The sequence below is a fragment of the Erinaceus europaeus genome, chromosome 2 (genome assembly GCF_950295315.1).
Source record: "Erinaceus europaeus chromosome 2, mEriEur2.1, whole genome shotgun sequence".
Taxonomy (NCBI): Eukaryota; Metazoa; Chordata; class Mammalia; order Eulipotyphla; family Erinaceidae; genus Erinaceus; species Erinaceus europaeus.
In genome coordinates, this window is record NC_080163.1 from 87870203 (window position 1) to 87889807 (window position 19605).

At 38.7% G+C, this 19605-nt stretch overlaps 1 protein-coding gene across 5 annotated transcripts in view; it reads left to right on the top strand.

Moving 5' to 3' along the window:
- LRP2BP (LRP2 binding protein) overlaps positions 1-17455 on the top strand; it is a 48753-nt gene extending 31298 nt beyond the window's left edge. For 4 of the 5 annotated variants that reach the window (XM_060183850.1, XM_060183868.1, XM_007517664.2 and 1 more), the window contains 5 exons: positions 7370-7512; positions 7588-7693; positions 9807-10030; positions 12426-12600; positions 17354-17455. In XM_060183850.1, coding sequence (XP_060039833.1) covers positions 7370-7512; positions 7588-7693; positions 9807-10030; positions 12426-12600; positions 17354-17419 — 714 coding nt within the window. In that variant the 3' untranslated portion in view covers positions 17420-17455. Of the gene's footprint in view, positions 1-7369; positions 7513-7587; positions 7694-9806; positions 10031-10648; positions 11771-12425; positions 12601-17353 lie in introns of those variants that run through there. The other variant, XM_060183865.1, reaches the window with a different exon arrangement.
- The last annotated feature ends 2150 nt before the right edge of the window (positions 17456-19605 follow it).

Below are 19605 nucleotides of genomic sequence, written 5' to 3' on the forward strand. Positions count from 1 at the left end.
AGCACATTCTCTACTACAGAGCTATACCCAACGTATTCTTGATTCTCTCCTAAATCTTCCAGCTAATGAGTCAAGTCTCCTAATCCTTAACCTTTTCTCAGACTAGTTCCATCACTTCTTAACCTTATATTTATTTATTTATTGCCTCCAGGGCCATCACTGGGGCTCAGTGCCTACACCACAAATCCACTGCTCCTAGAGACCATCTTTTTTCATTCTTGTTGTTGTCGTTGCTGCTATTGGATAGGACAGAGAGAAACCGAGAGAGGAGGGGAAGGCAGAGATGGGGAGAGAAAGATAGACACCTGCAGACCCATGCAGGAGGTTCCCCAGGAGCTCAAACTGGGATCCTTGCTCTGGTCCTTGTGTTTCACAATATGTGTGCTTAACCTAGTGCGTTAGCACCCAGCCCCCAAGTAACCCTCTTTAATGAAAGACAACCCTTCCAACCTCCCAGTGCATCATGGTGCTCAAAGGTGGAGTCAGCATTATTCCCATTCTCAAATTCACTTCACATCTATTATCTCTCTTCTAATTCATATACAAAATACCAACGCATTGCTTTTCTACTTCTATCAATTTCCTGATTATCTGTCATTCCTTAACATCAATCTGAAGGCTTTATCTCTGGGGTTACAGGTTTCTTTCATATATATATGCATATATATATAATTATATATTTCACTATATATTATATAATATAAATAAAACATATAATTTATTCATATATAATATATAAATTTATTTTATATAATATAAATAAAATATAAAAATCATATGTTTATTGTATATTGTATTATATATTACATATTTTATTATATATTATATAATATTTTATATAATGTGTATATTATATAAATATATATAATTTTTATTTATAAGATGGTGGGTTACAGTTTTCTTTTTTTTTTTTTTTTGACAGTTTCTTAAATTTTATTTTGTATACACTCATTGACCATAATCAAACAGTCCTGCAATTCAAATGTCAGAGTTGATTAAGAAGTTATCCAGAGTAAGAAGAAAGCGGTGTAGAACTAAATATATAAACTTAGTTATTACATATATATATATATATATATATATATATATATATATATATAAACAGTATTCTCTTGACTGAGAATAATCAACCATTCTTACGGGGTATTGGATAAAAGAGAATTAAACATGTGCCACAGAAATTTTATATTGAGTGGATAGGTTTTAAATCTCTATATGGAAGCTAAAAGAACTGTTGTTTTGAGATACACGCGCACACGCACACATACACACATACTTAAAAAAAAACAATTTGGGGCCTGGTGGTGGCGCACCTGGTTGAACGCACATGTTACAGTGTGCAAGGACCTGGGTTTGAGCTCCTGGCCCCGAACTGCAGGGGGAAAACTTCACAAGTGGTGAAGCAGGGCTTCAAGTGTCTCTGTCTCTCTCCCTCTCTTTTTTTTTTCTTTTTTCTTTTAGAAAGGATTAATTAACAAAACCATAGGGTAGGAGGGGTACAACTCCACACAATTCCCACCACCCAATCTCCATATCCCATCCCCTCCCCTGATAGTTTTCCCATTCTCTATCCCTCTGGGAGCATGGACCCAGGGTCATTGTGGGTTGCAGAAGGTGGAAGGTCTGGCTTCTGTAATTGCTTCCCCGCTGAACATGGGCGTTGACTGGTCTGTCCATACTCCCAGTCTGCCTCTCTCTTTCCCTATTATGGTGGGTCTCTAGGGAAGCGAAGCTCCAGGACACATTGGTGGGGTCTTCAGTCCAGGGAAGCCTGGCCGGCATCCTGATGACATCTGGAACCTGGTGACTGAAAAGAGAGTTAACATACGAAGCCAAACAAATCGTTGAGCAATCATGGACCCAAAGCTTGGAATAGTGGAGAGGAAGTGTTAGGGGGGTACTCACTGCAAACTCTAGTGTACTGCTTTCAGGTATATATTTTGCACTAGTTTATGGATACGTATGAACATATGCTCTCTCTCACAGAAACTGGTGTATATCTAGGTTTTGGGACTTTGTTAGAAAGTGAACCACCTGAGATGGAATTAGAGTATACTATGAAAGGAAAGGTCTCACCTGAGTAATGAAGCTGAAGGGTTGTTATTCCACACCTGAAGTCTCTGGACACAGTCTGAAGTGAAGCATGTTGAGGTGGCAACTGTTGCGTTGGTTAGGTTGTGATCGGCAGATGCAATATTATTTGATATGGATTGGGAGAGGCATACGGGAAAGTGGGTCCTATCCAAGGGTTCCAGGACTGGGGGAAGTAGAGGCTCTATAGTGGAGATGTGAGGTTCCTGCTGTCTTAGGGTTCAAAAAGACAATCGATAGTTAATGTTATCATCGCTTTATTTGGTAATTGGGTTAAATTTGAAGAGTCCTTTTGTTAGGGTTTGCTGTACAGTACCCAGTATCTTGTATATAGCTGTGCTATTGGTTGCTTATGATCTATTGGTCTAGGCTTTTGAGAGAGTCTGCATATCAAATACACAGCGTATATATTAAAAAGATTCAGTTTGTGTCTTGAAAAACTTCGAGACATACAATTAATTTTCCCCCTCATATTAATTAACTAGTGATTTATATGACTACATTTTACTAGGAGTGTACATAAACACCATTCCCACCACCAAAAGACTGTGACCCATCTCTCCCACCCACTCCCACCTGCCACTGACCCAGGAAGCTGCATGTCTACCCCTCACCACAGGGTTTTTACTCTGGTGCCCTACTTACAATTTGGTCAGGTCCTGCTTTTAGTTTCCCTTTCAGATCTTCTTACTCAACTTCTGTTGATGAGTGGGATCATCCCATACTCATCTTTATCTTTCTGACTTAGCTCACTTAACATAATTCCTTCTAGCTCTGTCCAAGATGGGTCAGAGAAGGTGGGTTCATTGTTCTTGATAGCTGCATAGTATTCCATTGTGTATATATACCACAGCTTTCTCAGCCACTCATTTGTTGTTGGGCACCTGGGTTGCTTCCAGGTTTTAGCTATTATGAATTGTGCTGCTATGAACATAGGAGTACACACCTCTTTTTGGTTGGGTGTTATGGAGTCCTTGGGGTATAACCCCAGGAGAGGAATTACTGGATCATATGGAAGGTCCATGTCTAGCCTTCTGAGAGTTTTCCAGACTGCTCTCCACAGAGGCTGTACCAATTTCCATTCCCACGAGCAATGTAAAAGGGTTCCTCTGTCCCCACAACCTTTCCAGCATTTGTTGCTGCTGTCCTTTTTGATGTATGCCATTCTTACAGGAGTGAGGTGGTATCTTAGTGTTGTCTTAATTTGCATTTCTCTGACAATCAGTGACCTAGAGCAGTTTTTCATATGTTTGTTAGCCTTTTGGATCTCCTCTGAGGTGAATGTTTTGTTCATATCCTCTGCCCATTTTTGGGTGGGGTCATTTGCTTTTTTGGTGCTAAGTTTGCTGAGCTCTTTATATATTTTGGTGATTAGTTTCTTGTCTGATGTCTGGCATGTGAAGATCTTCTCCCATGCTGTGAGGGGGTCTCTTTGTTTGTGTGATAGTTTCTTTGGATGTGCAGAAGCTTTTCAATTTGATGTAGTCCCATTGGTTTGTTTCTGCTTTAGTCTTCCTTGCAATTGGGTTTGATTCATCAAAGATGTCCTTGAGGTGTAGGTGGGAAAGTGTTTTACCAATGTTTTCCTCTAAGTATTTGATTGTTTCTGGTCTGACATCTAGGTCTTTGATCCATTTGGAGTTGATTTTTGTTTCTGGTGAGATAAAGTGGTTCCATTTCATTCTTCTGCATGTTACAACCCAGTTTTCCCAGCACCATTTATTGAAGAGAGCCTCCTTTTTCCATTTAATCCTTTGGGCCCCCTTATCAAAGATTAGATGTCCATAGGTGTGGGGATTTATTTCTGGGCTTTCAATTCTGTTCCACTGGTCTGTGTGCCTATTTTTGTTCCAGTACCATGCTGTTTTGATGATGATGGCTTTATAATATAGTTTAAGGTCTGGGAATGTGATGCCTTCATTTCTGTTTCTTTTCCTCAAGATGGTTTTGGCAATTCTAGGTGTTTTCAGGTTCCAGATAAATGATTGTAGTGTTTGTTCTATTCTCTTAAAGAAGCTTGGTGGAACTTTGATGGATATTGCATTAAATTTGTATATGGCTCTGGGGAGAATATTCATTTTGATGATATTTATTCTTCCAATGTGTGAACATGGGATATCTTTCCATTTCTTGGTATCAGTTTCTATTTCCTTTATTTATAAGATGGTGGGTTACAGTTTTCTATCTCATGTGAATTCATCATTTTATATAACATTTAAATTATGGCTGTGCCGAGCAACAAGAAGGAGCAATTACATGCTGGTCTATGTGAATCACTATCCAGACAGAGGAAATAGCTACTGCTAAAGTCCAAGGAGCAGAAAGAAGTATAGTAAGGCTGGAGTATGGCCAAACCAGTGAAACAGACACCAAACCATGTGAGGCTTCATAACTATGAAGAAGAGCTTGGCTTAGTGTATACAAACTGGTTATATGTCTCATATCATGGATCTGAGAGCCATTGTGGCACAAGTATCTGTACATACTTTGCTTCTCTCTGCCAGCAACCAGCTTCTCTAGAAGACTGTATTTAGTTTAGTCAACAGACTTGTATGAGGTGAACACGCATAACCACTACAGTATGGAAACTGGTTAGTTTATAGACTTGTAAATGGTGGCCCGCCTCTCACCTCAGACTAGTTTCCAGATTCTTTTTCTTTTCTTTTTACTTGTTTATTTGTAAAGTTGTCCTATATTCCTATTCTTTTTTTTTTCCTATTAGAATCTCTTTATAGGTTTCCCTTTGAGTTTGGGAGCTCTTCTCCCTGTAGCTCCAAAGGGTCACTGTATTCTGTATGAATGCATAACATTATACAACTAATTTCAGAGTCTTTCATAAATAAAGTTTGCATTAACTATTAAAAAAAAATACAGTCTCGGTGGCCGAGCAGTAGCTCAGCGGGTTAAGCACACATGGCATGAAGTGCAAAGACAGGCTTAAGGGGTCGCTTCACAGGCAGTGAAGCAGGTCTGCAGGTGTCTATCTTTCTCTCTCCCTCTCTGTCTTCCCCTCCTCTCTCGATGTCTCTGTCCTATCCAACAGCAGCAATGGCAACAATAACAATAAGGAGGACAACAACAAGGGCAACAAAATGGGAAAAATGGCCTCTAGGAGCAGTGGATTCTTAGTGCAGGCACCGAGCCCCCGCAATAACCCTGGAGGCAAAAGAAAAAAAAGTCTCAATACAGTGTGAGAGGAAGCAAAAGTAAATCAGATATTTGCAGTTGAGTGAGTTCCACGGAGGAGAGGAGGAATGAGTATGTGATGAATACAGAATAAGTAGAACATAAAGGAGTAGAGAGTGAGAAAATTGGTAGAGTCAATGGACTGGCAAATGGAATAACTGGAATATCATTTCAGATGGAGGCCAGAGGAGCAAAAAGAGGCTAGAGCCTTAAGGTTCCTTCCTACCTTGAATACAGTTTGACCAAATAAGTCATCTAAGGAAAGGAGGCAAAAAAATCAAATTATTTTCATTCTTGTCATTTATCTTTCACTAATTTGCTAAGTTATTCTTAAAGCAAATTTGGTCCAGAGTCTGGTTGAACAATACAGTGCTTTGTATGGTAGCTTTTAACTATTTTCTCAGAGAATATTCACAGATGATAACTACTCATGGATCCCAACATCTGGGAAAGCCTTAAGTGAAATTGGATATCAGCACTAGGGACAAAATGAGTAAAAGTTTTTGAAATAAAACTATGGTGGGATGAGTTTCCCTGTTTTCATTTTTATTTCCCTATATCACAGGATGAATTCTGAAGTGTTGTTTGTCTGTTTTGTCATCATGGGGGTTTAACTGCTATGGGCAAACTTACTCAGAGACAGAAACAAAAGGAAGGACACCACAGGGCTTGGATTTGAGTTTGGGTCATGTGAATGGGAAAGCAGGCACCCTTCCAGATACCTGTTGCAGGCTTTCTGAAACTGTTATTTAACACTTTAATTAGAGTATAAAGCAGCAGTCATTTGAATAAATTTAGCGCCATGTTGCAGGATATTTGGTTTATGGAATATACCATTTATGGGCTAGTACTCTATGAGAAATGTGTGGTGCCTTGGTATCTATCATAAAAAATAAATTAAGTAAAAATTGGGCCAAATGAAGTGGCTTAACAGGATAGTGCTTGCCTTACAAATATAAGGCCTTTGGTTTATTCCCTAGCACCATACAAGAAAAAGAAAAAAGTAATTCTTTATATTGTCCATAGTTAGTCATTAGCATTTATGGGGAGATTTACATAACCAGTTCATTCAAATGCTGTCTATTTCCTTAAGTTCTCAGAATCCAGTTGAGAGAGGAAAAATTATCTACTTCATATATTCACAAAAGTAAATCCCTATAATCTGCATCTCACTAAAAACTTATTATTATTATTATTATTATAATCTGGTATAGTAGTGTTTAGCCAGCAACAGCATGCTGAGAAAGTAGTAAGGAAGTAAAAGATAAAATGTGGTGTATAAAAATATACTGGACTATCAAATATGGTTCCCTCTTTGGTGTGATGTTACAGGGTTTGTTTCTAATGATTTTTTTTTGTAGAGCAAGCCTTGTATTGATAGTGGTTATAATGTCTTCTGCATTTTCTCTGGTTATACAAAAAGTACCTTATGGAGATGTGGATAATTGATCACTGACAAAGAGAAAGTGGGAAGAGAGGGCAATATTTGTTTAGGGTTTACAAGTATAATGCAAAATTAAAAAATGTGAAAGAAATGTGATCTATTCTTGCACTTGAATAAGTTCTAAAAACTACTGACTCAGAATAAGGACTAGAAGACAGACGGGGTGGGGGGGTGGTTAAAGAAGCCTGCATTGAGGTACAACTCTGGTTGCTATAATATGAAGGAATGTACTATAGCCCAGAACTCCTCAAAATGCCCACTCAGGAGATGTATTTTTACTTCTTTCTTTCCTTATTTCAAGCTCTGTAATATCTAGGTCCATTTCCTTGTCATGTCAAGAGGGTGAATGTCAGAGAAAGAACTTATGTGTCAGAGGGTAAATGTCAGAGAAAGAACTTAATTTGGATTAAATTAAAACCTTACAGCAGCCTGGGAATTGGCACAGCGGTGGAACTGTGGACTTAAGCATGAGGTTCTGAGTTCAGTCCCTGGCATTGAATATACCAAAGAACTACTCTGGTATCTTCCTCCCTCCTCTCAGTCTACCTCTCTTAGGAAATAAAGAAAAATATACTTTTTAAGAGATAAAAATGCTATAAAAAAAAAAAACTAAAAACTTGGAGTTTTTGTTCTTTTCCTTTGTGGAAGGAAAAAGGAGTGGCCTATATGAAGAAAATTGTTGAATCTCCATGTCCCAGAGCAAGACACTTACAATTTGCAGCTGCTTACAACCTTGGGAGAGCTTATTATGAAGGAAAAGGTGTTAAAAGATCAGAGGAGGAAGCTGAAAGGTAATCATACCTGAGAACAAGATTTTGTTTTAATTAAATGCTGAAATGAAAACTTGTCTTGCCTTTCTCTTTTAGACTGTGGCTTTTTGCTGCAGACAATGGAAATCCAAAAGCTAGTGTGAAGGCTCAAAGTATTCTAGGATTGTATTATTCAACAAAGGAACCCAAAGAGTTAGAAAAGGTAACACTTAACACTTTTATCACTAGAGTAATACTTATATTAACATTTATTTCACCAATTTTCCTTTTTTTTTTTGAAAGAGAAGGAAGTGAGGAGTAAGTATATAGCATTCGATTTCTCTCATATTCTATACAATGTAAAGAGATTTTACATTTTAGGATCTCAAAAGTCATTTCATACTTCTCACTGAGGAATGCTGTCTTCCCAGCCTCACCCAAAGGAGACTATGAATATGACTGTTTTGTTTACTATTAAAAGCTACATAGTGGGACCAAGAGAGAGCTCATATGATAAGAGGGCACACACATTTTACCATGTGGAAGGTTTGTGGTCCCACCATGACTTGGAAACGCCATTAAAAAGGGAAGCTTTATAAGTGGTGAAATAGTGCTGTGGTCTTTCCTTTCTTCCTCCCTGTTACTCGCACTCTGAGAAAAAAAGAAAAAGAAAATAAAAACTATCCACCAGGAGTGATGAAATTGCATAGGCATGATGCCCCAGCTACACATTTGCTTTGGTTAAAAAACAAACAAAAAAGGGACTGGGTGGTGGCACACTTGGTTGCACACGCATATTACAGTGAGTATGGACTCAAGTTCAAATCCCAGACCCCACTTGCAGGTGGAAAGCTTCAAAGTAGGAAAGCAGTACTGCAGGTGTCTGTCTGTCTCCTTTCCTATCACCCCATTCCCTCTCAATTTCTCTCTCTCTATCCTAGAAATATATAAAAATTTAAAAAATAAACATAATATTAAAAAACAAACACAACATTATTATACTATAAAAGCTAGGAAAGAGAGTCCTACATACCTTTAGGTGTGAATAAATTAATATTACACTTGAATGTGAATAATTAAGAAAAGATTTGAATAAGTAAAACATGCCAAGAATTAAAAATACTAAGATTTTTTAGAGAAACAATTCCTTTCTCTACTTTTAAATTAATTAATTATTGGATAGAGACTGAGAGATAGAGAAGGAAAGAGACAGAGAGACACCTGCAGACCTGCTTCACCACTTGTGAAGTTTTCCCCCTGCAGGTGTGGACCCGGGGCTTGAACCTAGGACCTTGTGTACTGTAATGTTGTGTGCTTACCCAAGTGCAGCACTGCCTGGCCCTCTCAGAATTTCCTTAATCATCAATAATTACAAGATTTTCTAAGAAACTTTACAGGGAAAAGGAGATGTAGGGTCAAGACCTTCATGTAAGAGTGAATTTATAGGAAACTTTTAATGGTTTACAGAAGTATAAGATTATAGGGGGGTAGCTTAACACTGCACCCACCATCAAAAGTTCTGTGCTCCTCTTGGGGCCAGGTGATGGCACACCTGGTCGAGCACACGTTATAGTGCACAAGGACCCAGGTTCAAGTCCCCAGTCCCCACCTGCTTGGGGAAAGCTTCATGAGTGATGAAGCAGTGGGGCAGGTGTCTGTCTCTCTTCCTCTCTATCCCCCCTTCCCTCTTGATTTCTGGCTGTCTCTATCCAATAAATAAATAAAGATAATAATTTTTTTTTAAAGTTCTGTGCCTCTCTCTGCCCAGATAGTCACCATAGTTTTCAGAGTCTGACAGATAGTAAAAGGCACCTGAGACCCTCCTTAGATAAATGAGCAGTCATTTATAAGCACTTTGTGAAATAATTCACTATGGTTGAGCATTAATCACATACACTCAACACTCAAGACTACAGCAGTTTTATCCTTGGTTGCCTCTGACCTTGATAGTCACTATCAGAGAACCAACCCTCTGGAGCTTGAACTACCCCAGAGCATCAGCAGCACTCCTCTCCCACTGTGCCACTCAGATATCTGAGTTTCTTTCTCTCACCTCCCCTGACTCCTTCCCTCCAGGAAATCTGAAGATATTGAGACAGCAGAATTCTCTAAGACTATGACCTCGCCTGCAGTATGCGTAGTAGACCAGGTGAACTCACCTTAGCACTCCCTCGTCTAGCCATGTGACATTGGCCAAAAGCCTCAAATATATCCACCGTGTCAGGATAATTATTTCCAGGAGATAAATTTGTAGTATTATCTTAAAGAGATTTCTTTCCGGCACATCCTTGTAATTTCACAAGTACTGACTTAGATAACATGTTGCTTTTCTTAAGGCATTTTTTTGGCATTCAGAAGCATGTGGCAATGGAAATCTGGAGTCCCAGGGTGCACTTGGACTCATGTACTTTTATGGACAAGGGATCCGCCAGGACACTGATGCTGCTCTGCACTGCTTGAGGGAAGCAGCAGAACGTGGAAACGTCTATGCTCAAGGGAATCTCGTGGAGTACTACTATAAGATGAAATTCTTTACAAAGTGTGTTACATTTTCCAAAAGGTAAACAAACTGAATCAAAGTAGCTACCAGCAACTCTTCCTAGATGCCAGATGTGTTCATAGAATTTGCTGCAGTACTGGAAATGATACCTATTGAGCACTTGAAATGTAGTTAGTATAACTGGATACTGCATTTTGGAATTTAATGCACTTAGTTACATGTACCCCATGTTGAAGAGTCCAACATTCCAAACCATTATTTTTCAGGGTTTCATGCTATTAGCTTTTTTTATTATTATTATTTTTTAAATTTAATTTTATTTATTTATTCCCTTTTGTTGCCCTTGTTGTTTTATTGTTGTAGTTATTATTGATGTCGTTGTTGTTGGATAGGACAGAGAGAAATGGAGAGAGGAGGGGAAGACAGAGAGAAAGACAGACACCTGCAGACCTGCTTCACCGCCTGTGAAGGGACCTGTCTGCAGGTGGGGAGCCGGGGGCTCAAATGCTATTAGCTTTTAACTACAGCAGCTGAGTGATCTAGGCTTCTTAAGTTTGGGGTGGGAGTAGCATTACACTTTAGAAGATTATAAAGAAGTATATTATATAATCCTTAACATAGCTGGGGACATAAGTACTATTTATCAAATTAGCCTTATTTTCTTCCTACACTCTTCAGCCACAGGTTCTGTAATAGCACAGTTGCAATACAATTGATATGAGAGTAAAATGAGCATGATAAAAAAGATGCATGGAGATGCCAGGTGGTGGCACACCTGGTTGAACATTTATGTTACAGTGAGCAAAGACCTGGATTCAAATTCCTACTCTTCATCAGCAAGAGGAAAGTTTCACAAGCAGTGAAACAATATTGCAGGTGTCTATCTCCCTGCCCCCTCGATTTCTCTATGTATCTATCCAATAAATAAATTATATATATAATAAATGGAGACGGAAAGTGACCCATCCAGTAGAGTGCACACTTTACCATGCATGAGGACCTGGGTTTGAGCTGTCAGCCACCACATGTTAGCACCTTATGGGGACGTTTCACAAGTGGAGCAGTTTGTCTGCATTATCCTTCTTCCTATCTCTCTCACCATTCTATGAAAAAAAAAAAAAAGAAAGAAGAAAGAAAGAAAGAGACATCAGCACCAAATATAGATGGAAATTATTTTTCTTTGAGCCTATGTATTTTACTACATTCATTTCTCATATGTACAAAAGCAACATATAAGGGATGATAGATATAACTTTGTCTGCTAGAATGGCCACATGCCATACTGAAAATAGTCCACTAAGGGTGGAGGGTAGATAGCATAATGGTTATGCAAACATACTCTCATGGGCCCCAAAGGCCCCCACTCCACCATAAGCCAGAGCTAGTAATTAAAAAACAAATAAACAAATGAAAAACTCTAACTTGAAAATAGCCCATGAGCTCCTCTCCTCCTCAGCCAGTGTGAGCCAGCCATCTACCGCGGAGGATGAAGAGAAAAAAGAAGCTGCTTCTACCTTCTCCTCCACAGCATTCTGTCTTATAGTCAGCAGATGACTTAAAAGTGTGATCTCTTAGGTCCAAATCTCCAAGTTTCCATTTGATTCAAATCAAGATTTTAAATACCTTATTACCCCAGACCTCTAGACTTTTCCACTATTGTCACATTTCTGTTCCCATATTAGGATTAACATGGAGTTGACTAGATTTCATTTTCACACACTGCATTTATATCAGGATGATAAGGATGGCTTCTTTTTATTGCCTTTTTTTATGATAGGCATACTAGTTTGTTTCCTAGTCCTATGTAACTAAAAGTTCAAATATATGTCAATGTTTAAATAAATCACTCTGGAAAAAGAAAAAAGTTTGTCCCCACTATTTTAATTCTGAAAAACTTTAAGTCTATTAACATTACAAGGAAAAAAAAAAAAAGAAACCTTTTTGTTTTCCAGTGGTTATTACTTCTGCTTCACATTATCAGGGGGAAGCAAATATTCTTTTTTTAATATTTATTTTCCCTTTTGTTGCCCTTGTTTTATTGTTGTAGTTATTATTGCTATTGATGTCATTGTTGTTGGATAGGACAGAGAGAAATGGAGAGAGACAGGGAAGACAGAGAGGGGGAGAGAAAGACAGACACCTGCAGACCTGCTTCACCGCCTGTGAATCAACGCCCCTGCAGGTGGGATCCTTACGCTGGTCCTTGCACTTCAAGCCACCTGCGCTTAACCCACTGCATTACCACCCGACTCCCGGAAGCAAGAATTCTTATTGCTTCCTGTTAGTAACTATCTTACATCTCTCCTATACCAGGTAGCAAACTAATTAGTTTTAAAACCGGCAAAACGAGGAAAATTACTTTGGACATAAGGCTCATATTTGGACTTGTTCTTTGTAAAAATATAAGCCATAGAAAATAATATTTTTTTAATTTCATAAATTAACACCCTAACAGGATTGCTGACTATGATGAGGTTCATGACATCCCCATGATTGCCCAGGTCACAGACTGTCTCCCGGAATTCATCATCAGAGGCATGGCCATGGCATCCTTTTACTATGCACGGTGTCTTCAGCTTGGCTTGGGTATCACAAAGGATGAAGCAAAGGCTAAACAGTATTATTCTAAAGTAAGCCTGAGAACAAATATAAGCTGACCAAAATAGAAAGGTCCTGGTCTTTCAGCTGAAATTTGAACATCTCTATAGATTAATTACCTAGTTAATTACTATCCGAGTAACTTCTACTTAGGAGTGATTATCTGGCTTGCAGATTGCCAATTCTGCCATATTCTCATGAGCATAATTAAGTCTGAAAGCCCCATTTAGATGCAAATTATTCTTGAATTCTACTACTGCCTATGATCCAAGACCTGGCATACCAAGACCTTGCAGCCCAAATGATGATGTCTTCTTTCAACAGAAATAGTATGACCCTATAACTCCACGCTAGTACCGTAATGTGACTTTTTTTCAATTTCTTTATTATTAATTTAATAATGATTAAAAATATAAGGGGGTGGGTGGTGGTGCACTGGGTTAAACGCACATAGTATGAAGTGCAAGGACCTGCACAAGGATCCAGATTCAAGCCCCCCACCCCCACCTGAAGGGGTTGCTTCACAAGCTTGAAGCAGGTTTTCAGGTGTCTCACTGTTTCTCTACCTCTCTTATCTTCACCTCCCCTCTCAATTTCTCTTTGTCTTATTTAAAAAAAAAATCCAAAACACAAAAAATGGCCACAGAACATTGGATTCGCAGTGCAGGCACTGAGCCCCAGCAATAACCCTGGAGGCAAAAAAAAAAAAAAAAAAAGTCTACCAAGGGTAAAATTTCACAGTTCCCCCACCAATGTTCTGTGTCCCCAGCACCTCTACTGGAAACTGCATTAGTTTAGTTCTCCCAAGAACACAGATAATTGTTGGCTATTATTTCTGTAACTATATCTGTATATATAGGTATTTGCCCATTTTTTCCTATGGACCTGCCTTCTCTTCCTTTCCAAGTCACACTTATTACTTCTGAGTGTCCTTCCTTTTTTTCCTCTTCTCTTTCTGGGTCCTGATGGAACTGGAGTTCAGAGCCCTCTGGCAAATTTTCCCCTAACATTTACCCTTCTGGGAGTATGGACCAAAATTATTTTTGGGGTGCAGAAGATGAAATGTCTGGCTTCTATAATTGCTTCTCCACTGAGACATGGACATGGACATTGGCAGGTCGATTCATATCTATTTCTATCTTTCCCTAGTGGGGCAGGGCTCTGGAGAGGCGAGGTTCTGGGACACTTTGGTGAGGTTGTCTGCCCGTGGAAGTCAGGATGGAATGCTAGTAGCATCTGTAACTTGGTGGCTATAAGGTGGCAATATAAAAAGCCAGACAAAACAATAAAATTGAACAATAAATAGGAACTAAAATGTAGGGGAAAAAACATTTATATGCATACAGTTAAAATAAGTCTTTTCAATGGAAATAATGTCTTAGATTTTCTCTGTAAAATGGCTCTTCAGACTGCCTAGAGAGTAAAAATATTACTAATTATTTTTTAATCATTTTTATTGAAGGGTTAGTGGTTTAAAGTATAGCTATTGACACATGGGTACAATTTTATTATACATATTCCAATCTAATTTTCCCAACATCAAAGAGACTCTCCTTTCCCCATTTAATGCTTTGGGGCCCTGTGTCAAAAATTAGTTATTGGGGAGTCGGGCGGTAGTACAGTGGGTTAAGTGCAGGTGGCACAAGCCGGCATAAGGATGCCAGTTCAAGACCCTGGCTCCCCACCTGCAGGGGAGTCGCTTCACAGGCAGTGAAGCAGGTCTGCAGATGTCTATCTTTCTCTCCCCCTCTCTATCTTCCCCTCCTCTCTCCATTTCTCTCTGTCCTATCCAACAACGGCATCAATCATAACTACAACAGTAAAACAAGGGCCACAAAAGGAAATAAATAATAATAAATAAAGTTACCCAGGGGCCAGGTAGTGGCATATCCAGTTAAGTGCCCATTGTAGGAAGTGCAAGAACCAGCACAAGGATCTGGGTTTGAGCCCTCACTTCCCACTTGTAGAGGGACACTTCACAAGCAGTGAAGCAGGTCTGCAGGTGTCTTTCTCTCTCCTTTGCTATCTTCCCTCCCCTCTCTGTTCTACCCAATAAAACAGGAAAAAAAAAGGCCACCAGGAGCAATGAATTTGTAGTGCCAACACTGAGCCCCAGTGATAACCCTGGAGGAAAAAAAAGTTAATCCATATTGTGTGGGGACCTATTTCTGGGCTTTCAATTCTATCCCATTCATCTGTGTATTTATTCTGGTTCTAGTACTAGCTGGTTTTCATTACAGTAGCTCTGTAGCTTAGTTTTGAGTTCAGGAAGTGTGATAAATCCAGTCTTTTTTTTTTAATATTTATTTACTCCCTTTTTGTTGCCCTTGTTGTTTTATTGTTATAGTTGTTATTGATGTCGTTGTTGTTTAATAGGACAGAGAGAAATGGAGAGAGGAGGGGAAGAGGAGGGGGAGAGAAAGACACCTGCAGACCTGCTTCACAGGCAGTGAAGCGACTCCCCTGCAAATGGGGAGCCAGGGACTCGAACCGGGATCTTTACACTGGTCCTTGCGCTTTGCGCTACGTGTGCTTAACCTGCTGCGCTACTGCCAGACTCCCAGTCTTGTTCCTTTTTTTTTTTTTCAAGATTGCTTTGGCAATTCTAGGGACTTTATGATTGAAAATAAAATTTTGTAAATTTTACTCTACCCCTTTAAAGAATTTTGGTGGTGCGGAAGTTTTCAGTGTACAAGTCTTTTACTTCCCTTGTTAACTTTATTTCTAAATATTTTCTCCCTAGTATATAGTAGAAGGGATTGATTTCTGGATGTTTTCTAGTTTAGCGTTTGCCTAGAGGAATGCTATTGACTTTTGTATATTGATTTAGTAGCCTGCCACTTGACTATATTGCTCAATAATTCCCAGGATTTTTCTATTGAATTCTTTAGGAATTTCTATATATACAATCATGTCATCTGCAAATAGTGACAGTTTAATTTATTCTTTTCCAATCTGAACCCCTTTAATTCTCTTCTCTTGCTTAATTGCTATGACTAGGATCTCCTATACTATTGAATAGTAATAATGAGCAGCCCTGCCTTGCACCTGTCTAGAGAGGGAAAGCGTTCAGTATTTCACCGAGTATTAAAAACATTCCTAATTCTAATAAACTTTACTCTGTTTAAAAAGTTCATGTTTCAACCCATGTATTTACTTAAGAGTCCCAAAGCTGTTCACATCTAAGTTAAACTGTTACTCTGACAAAAATGGTTTCCAAAGTGTGAAAGTAACCTGGATATCTTACTACTACTACTATTAATTTTATTATGATCATCATCATTATTATTTTAACTCCAGGGTTATCACTGGGGATCAGTGCCTGCACTATGAATCCACTGCTGCTGTGGCTATTTTTATATTTTTTATTTTTTGGATAGGGCAGAGAGAAATTGAGAGGGGAGGAGAGATAGAGAGAGAGAGAGAAAGACAAACACTTGCAGCCCTGCTTCACTGCTTGTGAAGTGAACCTCCTGCAGGTGGGGAACTGGGGGTTCAAACTGGGATCCTTAGCTTCATACTATGTGAGCTTAACCCATTGCACTACTGCTCAACCCCCTCACCTGTGTAGCTTTAAAACAAGAAAAATCCAAAATCCTTGACTTATTGCAGAACAATTCGATCCTGGTCTCCAGGATAATGACACAAGCATCTTTGCTAAAACTTTGGGATTTTAGTGTGAGGGCAAGTTGGGGACTCTTAAATATTTTATTTGAAATGAAACTTTCCACAGCATTAAATGTGTATCAACATAGTCCCAGAGGGTTAAAGAATAGAAAGCTATCAGGGGAGGGAATGGGATATGGAGTTCTGGTGGTGGGAATTGTGTGGAGTTGTAACCCTCTTATCCTTTGGTTTTGTCAATGTTTCCTTTTTATAAATACAAAATAAATAAATCAAAAAGGAAAGAAAAAAAACCATATATAGCTGCAAAGTACAGAATTACAACTGGCCTTGATATACTGACCTGAAACAAAAAGCAACCAAATCCATCAGAAAAAGGGGAGGAGAGCTTATATGGACAGAACACTTAAGGCGGTTGGGTACATGTAGTCTCATGGCCAGGCTCACAGCACTTTCTTTAACCCAAGGCCAGTGCACTTCCTTTTGAGGGGACTGCTGAGTAAAGATACCTCTCAACTTCCCATAGAAGAGAGAAGTCCTGTTGAAGACAATAATCTGTCCATTACATGCATATGAGAACTTTCCTCCAGTCTTCCGACTTCATTTAAATTTCTATGTATTAATTTTTATAAGGTATTCATCAACATACCATGCTTTTGTATGAATGAATAAGTTATCTTTGTTACTTTTAAAAATTCCTTAAGTGTCCTTTCTATGACAACTACCTCCAAACCAAGTCAATTTCAGATCCTATACTACCTTTAATATCTTTTCTAAATAAATATAAGCAAGCAAACAAAACCCAGCTGTAAAAAACAAACAAAAAATCCTGAAATGTTGTATATGTTCATTGAAATAAAGCACTCCCCACCTGCAGAAGGGAACTTCACAAGCATTGAAGCAGGTCTGCAAATATCTTTTTCTCTCCCCCTCTATCTCCTCTCACTCCTGCTGAAAAACGGGCTGCCAGGAGCAGTAGATCTGTAGTGCAGATACAATGCCCCAACAATAATCCCGGTGGCAATAAAAATAAGCAAACAAATAAATAAGAAATTCCTGTGAATTTCACTGCACTTTATAATTCTTAAAAACAAGCTTAAAAAAATATATAAACTCAATGATTCAAAATAATCTAACTGACTCTTTGTCTTTGATTTTAAGGCTTGTCGTCTGAATCCTACATTGGCAGATGAACTTCACTGCTTGCTTATTCGTCAAAGAATTTAAACCACAATGCATTTCAACAATGATCATTGATCCTAACATCTTAGAATCTGTGTATTTTTATAGTAGATATGATTTTCTACATCCCAAGTTATATTTTCCTGGGTCTTTTTCTGATAATATGTTACATTCGTTCTTGAGTTTGTATACTGTAGTTTTTCAATTTGAAACCTAGTTACAAGATTAAACTGTCAGAAGAGTCTTCTCAAAAATCCTCAAACCTTAACAATACCTTCTTTATAAATGTAGTAAACTGATACAGCTTTATAAATCAAACCCATCCTTTCTGCAAGTGGATTTAGATAAGATCTCTTAGTAGTGGCAAAATACAATCAGAATGTAGGTGACAGTTACTAAAGGACTATTGCAGAGCAGAAAATTGCTTGCTCTTGTTATGCTCTGGCTTCTCTATTACTACTTGGCCTACATTTTCTCTTTATACAAAGGGGAAAGAAAGGTCTGTGAGATATCCTCAAATGGCCATACATCTCTCCTTCAAATATCTTAAAGTCATAAGTTCAAACCGGTCCTAACAATCAGTTTTCTTTAAAATGTCTACTGGGGTTAGCAAAATAGATCACTTAGGTAGCACACTGGGTATGTGACCCAGGTTCAGGCCTTGTACTCACTGCCCTGAAGGAAGCACTGGTCCTGTGGTCTCTCTTTCAGGTTTTCTCTGCCTTTCTACTACTTACTCTATATACAAACAAACAAAAATTCTACTGAAGGGAATGGAAAGATACCACTCCCAGGAAGGGTGCCTGCTTTATCATGTGCATTGGCCAGGTTTGAGCTCAACTCCCACTGCACTCATGGAAGCTTCAGTGCTATGGTGTCTTTCTCTCTCTCTCTCTGATTTTTAAAAATTATTTTCTATTTATTGGGTAGAGACAGTCAGAAATTAAGAGGGAAGGGGTAAGTAGAGGGGGAAGAGAGCGACACCTGAAGCAATGCTTCACCACTTGTGAAGCTTCCCCCTGCAAGTGGGGACGGGGGCTTAAACCTGGTCCTTGTGCATTGTAACATGTACACACAACCAGGTGTGCTATCACTGGACCCCTATGTTGCCTTTCTCTATCTCTATCTCCATCTCCATCTATCTCTCTAGCTCTATCTGAAAGTCAGCTGGCAAAAAAAAAAAAAAAAGAAAGAAAAATCCTGCTAAAGACACTTTACCCCAAAACATTTTTCAATATCTCAACTCCATTACAGAATTTATACAATATAGCCCACTTACTTTGTTTTGATCTATTAGTACTATCCATTTGCTGTAACTTCAACTACCTGAGAATCCAATTGTCCAATAAGGAGTCTCATTTCCACTTAATCCAGTTCTTTAAGCCTTTCTTTCTGAATTTTAAAGCAGAAACATAATAAAGCAGTGTCTGTCATGTTAATAGAATGCTTAAAAGATTAGTTTTCTTAAAAAAGAATCCTCCCAAAGTAAAGACAATTTTTTGTTTGTTTGTTTTCTGGACCGGAACACTACTCAGCTCTGGTGAATGGTGGTTCCAGGAATGAACCTAAGACCTCTCACATGTAAGTCCCATGTATCCTGGGCCACAAACAACTTTTAAAACTGTCATTATAAATCCTAAATTTATAATGGCCCATGCTCTTAGTAATCCTAAATTTAGAAGTTTGGTGTGTGTGTTACATGTGATGATATATTATGCTCAAACATCTTCAGTGATTCCAACACAATTTAAATTTTCAGTTTACTATAGTTACCATAGAGCAGATCCTCTGGCACAGATGAGCCCCTGCAAACCATCAGTACCGCTTACCATGGAGGGGACCTTGGCCTGTGAGTGGAGTCAGTTTTTAATTTAAGTGTGATGAGGCTCCCAGAGTTTAATTAAAAAAAACAATAAAAATTTCTGTAAGGTTCCTCCTAGTTATTACTAACTTATAAAAGGAGAGTTTGTTTGCCTTAAATATGGGGCTGGTGGTGGCACACCTGGTTGAGCACACATATTATCATGTATAAGGACCCAGGTTCAAGGCCCTGGTCCCCACCTGTTGAAGAGAAGCTTCACACAGGGTGAAGCAGTGTTGTAGGTAGTTCTCTCTCCATCTCTATCTCCCTTCCCCTTCTCAGTTTCTCCCTACCAAATTAAATATTAAAAACTATACAAAGCTTCCCTTAAAAAGGTTATTTTTCTCACTTGCAACATCAACTTAACAGG